Below are 7,000 nucleotides of genomic sequence, written 5' to 3' on the forward strand. Positions count from 1 at the left end.
TGCTTCTCTCCATTCAGCGAGAAAAATGGAAGTTTGTTACCTTTTAGTCATTATTATGCAGCATTTCTATTTTTAATTTTAAAGCTTTAGTCAATAAATTAGTTGTTAAAAAGGTTTTGATGAGAAGTCTTCATTAGTACGCTGAGAGTGTGGGCGCAATGCATAATTTTTGGGAGCGATCTCATCAACGGCTGAAGGTCACAGGATACACTTGCTGTAGGATCTCTCAAGCTTAAGGACAGCATGAAGCGCTACCTAGTGTTTTACGACTACATTTTATAGCTCCACTTTATGAGCATGATGCAATTGCTGAAAAAAATGGCCGCTCTATGGATACCGAATTACTCGTGATACTGCAAAAATGCTGTACTCTCTACAGAGAACATGCAGGCTGGAAGTGTACGGACTAAGAGTTTTCCCGCGCATAGAAAAAAGTGCTCTGATTTCTGAACAGTTAATGCATCTGTAACTCTTAGCTGAGACGCAAAAATTAACTTTCTTCAGATCACGTAAAATATTGAAGAATTAAATATAACTGTCGACTGATAATAATTCCTATTTTTTTATGAACACAAAGAGATAAGTAGAAATATCAAGCTTGTATAGCCTCGCAAATGTGTACAACGTATTGAGGTACAATAATTTTTTATAAGTCCCTGCTCTGTGGGAATACCGAAAAACAAACGTCTTTTGTTTCGATTTGTTTTTCCACCTGAAGCCCCGTACGTGGAGGTAAAACATGAAAAGAACTTCTGTACAAAACAACTACGACACGCAATTCTCACTCTGCGGTTAGGATTTGCTATTCAAGAAGAAATAACGTCCAGCGAAGCCGCAAAAACTGAACAGAAAAAGATCCTAGCGCTTGGATACCGCTTTATTGAGACTGGGAAGGCGTCTGAAGGCTAACTTAATGTTGTTTCCAGGCATAAAAACTTTGTTTCCAAGAAGTTTTCTCCCTAAAATACTTTGGGCATCTCATGTTGCTCTGGACCGACACGGCGCTTCATGTTTATTTATGGAGATTGTTATGCTCGAAAGTTGCGAGCATCTTCTCTCATAAACATGTCAAAGTAAGCGAGAAATTCAGAGCTTCTGAATGAATGACAATCTAAATGAAAGTAATCAGCAATTCTTCTAATGTTTAGAATAATATATCAGTGAAAGAGGTAGTAGAAGGTTGAATTTGCTACCTCAACACTGCTGCTACAGATGCATTACATTTCAAACATTTCTGAACTTTGAAGAATGTATTTTTAATGAATTAAATTTACTACAAACCTTCTATTCGCATCAATGCAAGTAGAAGCGAGAAGTTTTTCCAACTTTCGCGCTGCTCATTCAGACAAAAATTCGGAAATATTGAAAAACGACGCTGCAGTTTTCGAATCTCTGCAACATGAAGTGCGTGACATCAACATTAGAAAGGGAAAAAATTAAAGTAAATTCTGACTCATTTGGCGTCTTAAAATAATTTTCTGCTTCTTCAAATCATATTTGCATGTTTTACTAGAGTCTTAGATTCCTTAACAAATTAATAAGCATTAAATTTTAGTTCCTCTGAAATGAAGTTCTTATTTGTGATTGAATTCCATAAAAACATATTTCTTTTCAGTTTGCTAAGCGTGATAAGTCGGGTAAAGCTTTAAGTTAGCGCAAAATTAATTAGAGTAGCCAATTTGATTTACTCGTAAACTGTTGCAATTTATTTAGTAAATAGATATGAAATTATTCTTGCTTGGTGATGAATTTAATAAAATTGAATAACCAATTACGTGGATTATTTTAATTTATAATTAACTCTCATGTATATGAGAAATTAAACACGAACTAGAAATGAGAATGGAATCGTTAGGGTTCGAGTTAACATGAGAATTTTACCTCGAGCAGAAAACGAAATTGTCCGAGGTAAAATGATTCTGGATATGAACGAGATGTTTCATTTCTTGCGGAGAATCTTTTCCTCATGATTTCTTTTCTGACCTGTTGAGCGCAAACAGGATATACGAGCGCTAGACCATTGTGGCGGTAGAGCAAATAATCAAACTGGCTTTTGTAGGACGAATATTAAAACCACATCCCGCAGGCTCGCTTGGAAATTTCCAGTTTCGTTGCTTAATTGGGTGCACGTCAAACACTCGCAATAAGAACGGCATTGGCGTCTATGTTTGACTTGTCATAGATTTTTTTACCTGCTTGGATCAATATGTTGGAGTGTATGGTGCATTTGTCGCATTATAATAGCATCGCATCGTTTCTTGGAATAGGAATCACCGCTACTCATCTTTGTAGCGATGATCTTATTAGTCTTAGACTTTTTTGTCTGGTCATTAATCGTCATGGTGCATCAGTACACTAAGACAAGGATTCGATGATGAATAAAAGAAATCAAAGCATCCATTGAAGCATGCCGACTACTTTGAGTTGGCATGAGTAAAATACGCTGTACTGGATCTAAATTTCCTGTGACAAAGGTCATTCGTTTCTTAATTTACAAGTGCACCCTGACATGGAGAGTCGAAATTACTCATTGAATTGTTTTAAATACAAGAATGCTTAAACTTTTTACACGTTGAGAAACATCGCGTGTTTAATTAATTGCAAATGAACTTTTCTATCTATATAAAAATGTTTTGAGTGTGGCATTTGTTTTCTGAATTATTTAAGAGCTCCCACACAACAGCCACTTCCACCGCTTGCCTGACCAGCAGGTGATGGTGCGGATCTCTTGTTGCATGGCTTGCCGAGCTCAAACTTACCTCACCTGCTCCTGAACTGAAAGCACGTAGATTTATTTTGTAAAATTAAGAGCAAAAAAATATGGTATTGAATGATTTCTCATTGAATCAAAGAGAAAATATAATCAACAGATGAATAACCTTACATGCAAACAAGTCTCTCAATCGGTGCACGAGCGATGAAGTGGGTTCGATTTTGATAATTATCAACGATGAAAAATTGCAATATGTTTGTGAGTGGTTAAATAATACTGAATTTCTATTATATCTAGTATAGTATCATAGCAACTCTTTATCTTACACACTAGTGAAAATGAATATTTTTATTTCAATCTATTGCATGTTGATTAAATGACATCATTGCATCGCTGCGTTTAGTAGGTAAGACAAGTAACAGTATACTTTAGTTAATGTCTATCAAGGTCTCTACAATCAGTTCTATAGAATGCCAGTTAGTTGTATAGAATGCCACTTTTTACATCACTTGAAAGCCTAAGAACCGCAGAGAAGTCGACCGAATGTTGGCATACTGCATAGAACATCGTAATGACAAAGCATCGATCGCTAACTTGCAGCGTTAAAAGAATTAACGTTTTGGGCTTCCCATTCGATAGTGAGGCCAGGGCAGGGGTGAGACTTCTGAAGCACTATAATGAAGTCACTTCATTGTTGTTCCTACGTCAGTTGTCTTAATACGCGATAAATTTAACTCGACAAATACATTAAAGGCACCAACGATCGCGTCATTTGTAACAGACTCTAGTAACCTTTATAAAGATATAGCGACAACGTATATAAATCTTCAATGCATTATTAATATTGAGAGTCTAATTCAATCGTAATCTGTAGAAGGGTGAAGAAATCTGAATATACCCGACAAAATATGCACGTTATATTGAGGTCTACTCAGGTCAGGCAGCCTAGAAGATGAAGCAATTACAGTGAGATGTACGACGTGTGGTCACACAACGCACCTCGGCTGCCGTCTACGTCAGGCGACTCCAAACTATCGAGGCAGTCCCGACTGCATTGATCGTTTAATATTACTCGTGGCAGATGTTGTCATTTTTATTGATATAAGATGGAATGTGTCTTGATTACGCGTATTGATCAATAGCTTATGATTTTTAGGACGGTTCAACAGTCAGCCGAAGTCAATAATTGAAGTCTAATGCATTTCTTTTGGCTAAGGAATAAATTTTTTATTCGTTGAGTTTGAATAACTTTTTCCAAGTAATATACACATCAATAACTCTCCATTATATTTTGTAATATAACAAAATCAAAATTAAATTAAGAAATTGATCTTAAACTATAATTGATGGGTATACAACCGGGATTAATATTCTGGTCCATATCTCGATAAACAAACACACGGAAAATTTAACTAAAATTTACCTGGGCTGTTGATGTACTGTCAATATTCGCAGTTCGTATGCAACGTTGACGCTAGACTCGCTGGACGAGCTCGTGAGTTTACCGAATAGTCAATTAGTGATTGGCAGCAGATGTTTATGGGCTCCACTGATTGAATTGCGCGGCTCAAGCACAACCAAGACTGAACAAAAAGTGCTACTCCCTCCCACGCCAGCAAATGATGTTAAAACCAAGTTGATGACGTGTTGATTTCTCGTTTAAACAAAGTCTAATTGACTATATGTTTCAACGTCGGATGTGTCGTGGGAGGAAATAATATGTGCTTTTACGAGTCAGAGCACAACTATGATGCAATTAGTCGTGTTAACTTATCGCTATACCTATACATATGATTAGTTTTAATAATGATCTACTTTATACTATAATAATGTCTTTGAGGATAGGCTGTCTGGCATGTGAGACGGTGTGTGCAGGTTTGCCAGAATCAATATTAAACTTATTTTTTAAATTAGAAGCGAGTTTTTAACAAGTAAAAATAAAGTTAACGAGTCAATCAGTTTAAGACTCAGTTTTTTAAAAGTTTAACCTGAGGAAAAATGTGTTGCTGGAGAGCTTGCAGAAACGTAAGGAACGAGGAAGTGACCATGATGATATTGGCACTTATTTAAAATTGAGGGAGAATACAGACTAATACGGACATACAAAATGACTATGAATTAAGTGCGCTTTCATGAAATGTGAACCATTTAGAAATCAAGAATTCAGATATTGGTTATATATTTGGTCTTACAAAACGAATCAAGAGAGGTTCCCACTAAGATTGCGCTCCATATGATTGCTTTTCCCACTGAAGTTGGCAAATATTGTTTGCCCGCAGGGCCTCCACCCAAACATTAGTGCTCGTGTGGGTGCTACTCGTTATTTCAATAAGTGTCACCAACTTATCTATATGTATATCTTAATATAACTACCACTACCTCCACAGCTCGCTTCAACTGACCCTAACTCTACCGCTAAATTCAACTGCCCCTACCTATACAGCTCGCTTGAACTGCCCCTAACTCTACCGCTAACTTCAACTGCCCCTACCTCTACAGCTCCTTCAACTGACCCTAACTCTACCGCTAACTTCAACTGCCCCTACCTATACAGCTCGCTTGAACTGCCCCTAACTCTACCGCTAACTTCAACTGCCCCTACCTCTACAGCTCCTTCAACTGACCCTAACTCTACCGCTAACTTCAACTGCCCCTACCTATACAGCTCGCTTGAACTGCCCCTAACTCTACCGCTAACTTCAACTGCCCCTATCTCTACAGCTCACTTCAACTGCCCCTATATCTACAGCTCACTTCAACTGCCCCTGCCTCTACAGCTCCCTTCAATTGCTCCTACCTCTACAGCTCACTTCAAATGCCCCTACATCTACAGCTCACTTCAACTGCTCCTACCTCTACAGCTCACTTCAACGGCCCCTACCTCTGCAGCTCACTTCAACGGCCCCTACCTCAACAGCTCACTTCAACGGCCCCTACCTCTAACGCTTACTTCAACGGCCCCTACCTCTACAGCTCACTTCAACTGCTCCTACCTCTACAGCTCACTTCAACGGCCCCTACCTCAACAGCTCACTTTAACGGCCCCTACCTCAACAGCTCACGTCAACGGCCCCTACCTCAACAGCTCACTTCAACGGTCCCTACCTCTAACGCTTACTTCAACTGCCCCTACCTCTACAGCTCACTTCAATTGCCCCTTCTTCTACAGCTCACTTCAACTGCTCCTACCTCTGCAGTTCACTTCAAATGCCCCTACATCTACAGCTCATTAAAACAGCTCCTACCTCTATAACTCGCTTCAACTTCCCTTACCTCTACACCACGCTTTAACTAACCTTTCATCCACGGATAACTTCATCTGCTCTTACCTCTATAGCTAGTTTCAACAGCCCCTACATTTACAGTCAGTTGTTACTGTGGTTTTACATCCAGCTGTTACCGTACTGTCGTGGCACGGTACGGACGCTGTACTCGTCGTCAAGTCGTGGCACGATACGGTCGCTGTAACCGTTATCTTCTCGTGACACGGCATGGGTGTCGAGTGCCCGTGCGAAAACGGCATAAAGCCATCAGCATCTATTAGTCAGGCAGTTGTTAGGGAAAATTTACGAGCGGTAATTGGAAGTTACTCAGTTATAACTGTATCATACTGGCGCACGCGTGTCGTCGCCGCATGATCTTTGGCTACCCCCGGCTCCAGGACTAACGGAAGCAGACTTGAACTGCGGTTAGGGTGAGCACTCCAACTGAACTGTATGGTTTCTAGTCCTGCAGTATTTAAAGACATATAAATGCAAAAAAAATGCGCAGTCTTAAAATGAAGAAACTAACATAGATCTTTTGTGGCAACAGGATAATGTCATGTTCTTGGTCATGAATATATCCAACTATAACCAGTTATATATCATATGAATTGTCTGAGTACGGCGGAAAGCCTTTTGTCATTAAAGGTTTTGGTTTACCTAATAATGCTCTTGAATGGACAAATATCTATAAATTGCGTTGTTGTTCTGTTATTCAACTCATCAGGAAGAAAATGAATTATTCACATCCTCTAACATCATATACTTCTTTAGGTCGATGGCTCAACAGTGGATGTTTGGCGCTACGTCATGGAGAGCTGGCAGATGCATGTTTTGAGGCAATTCATCACGCAGCATGGCTGCAAATTACAGACTTGATGAAAAAGAGGTCCGGCTAAAGATATCTCTCAACATTCGTGGCACTGAAGTGCTCCAGGTATCGCCATTCTGCTCTATTGTTAGGCAAATACTGACATCTCGATCTCTGTGATTATTTGTCCATATCCACAATCGCTGCTCGTAA

The 7,000-nt window shown here is 39.2% G+C and overlaps 1 protein-coding gene across 1 annotated transcript; it reads left to right on the plus strand.

The window, feature by feature from the left end:
- Positions 1–4,542: 4,542 nt before the first annotated feature.
- On the plus strand, positions 4,543–5,946 carry LOC108669037 (putative GPI-anchored protein pfl2). Its single transcript, XM_018156321.1, has 2 exons — positions 4,543–4,578; positions 5,101–5,946. Exons 1-2 carry the CDS (start codon positions 4,543–4,545, stop codon positions 5,944–5,946), a joined length of 882 nt encoding a protein of 293 aa, XP_018011810.1.
- The last annotated feature ends 1,054 nt before the right edge of the window (positions 5,947–7,000 follow it).

This window comes from Hyalella azteca, unplaced genomic scaffold, assembly GCF_000764305.2.
Source record: "Hyalella azteca isolate HAZT.00-mixed unplaced genomic scaffold, Hazt_2.0.2 contig10017, whole genome shotgun sequence".
NCBI classification, from domain to species: Eukaryota; Metazoa; Arthropoda; class Malacostraca; order Amphipoda; family Hyalellidae; genus Hyalella; species Hyalella azteca.

Excerpts from the sequence above, each read along its gene's own strand:
- LOC108669037 (XM_018156321.1), top strand. The coding sequence starts at position 4,543 with ATGTCTTTGAGGATAGGCTGTCTGGCATGTGAGACG. Across the intron at positions 4,579-5,100 it reads GCTGTCTGGCATGTGAGACG|CTCGCTTCAACTGACCCTAA; the intron begins GTGTGTGCAGGT and ends CTACCTCCACAG.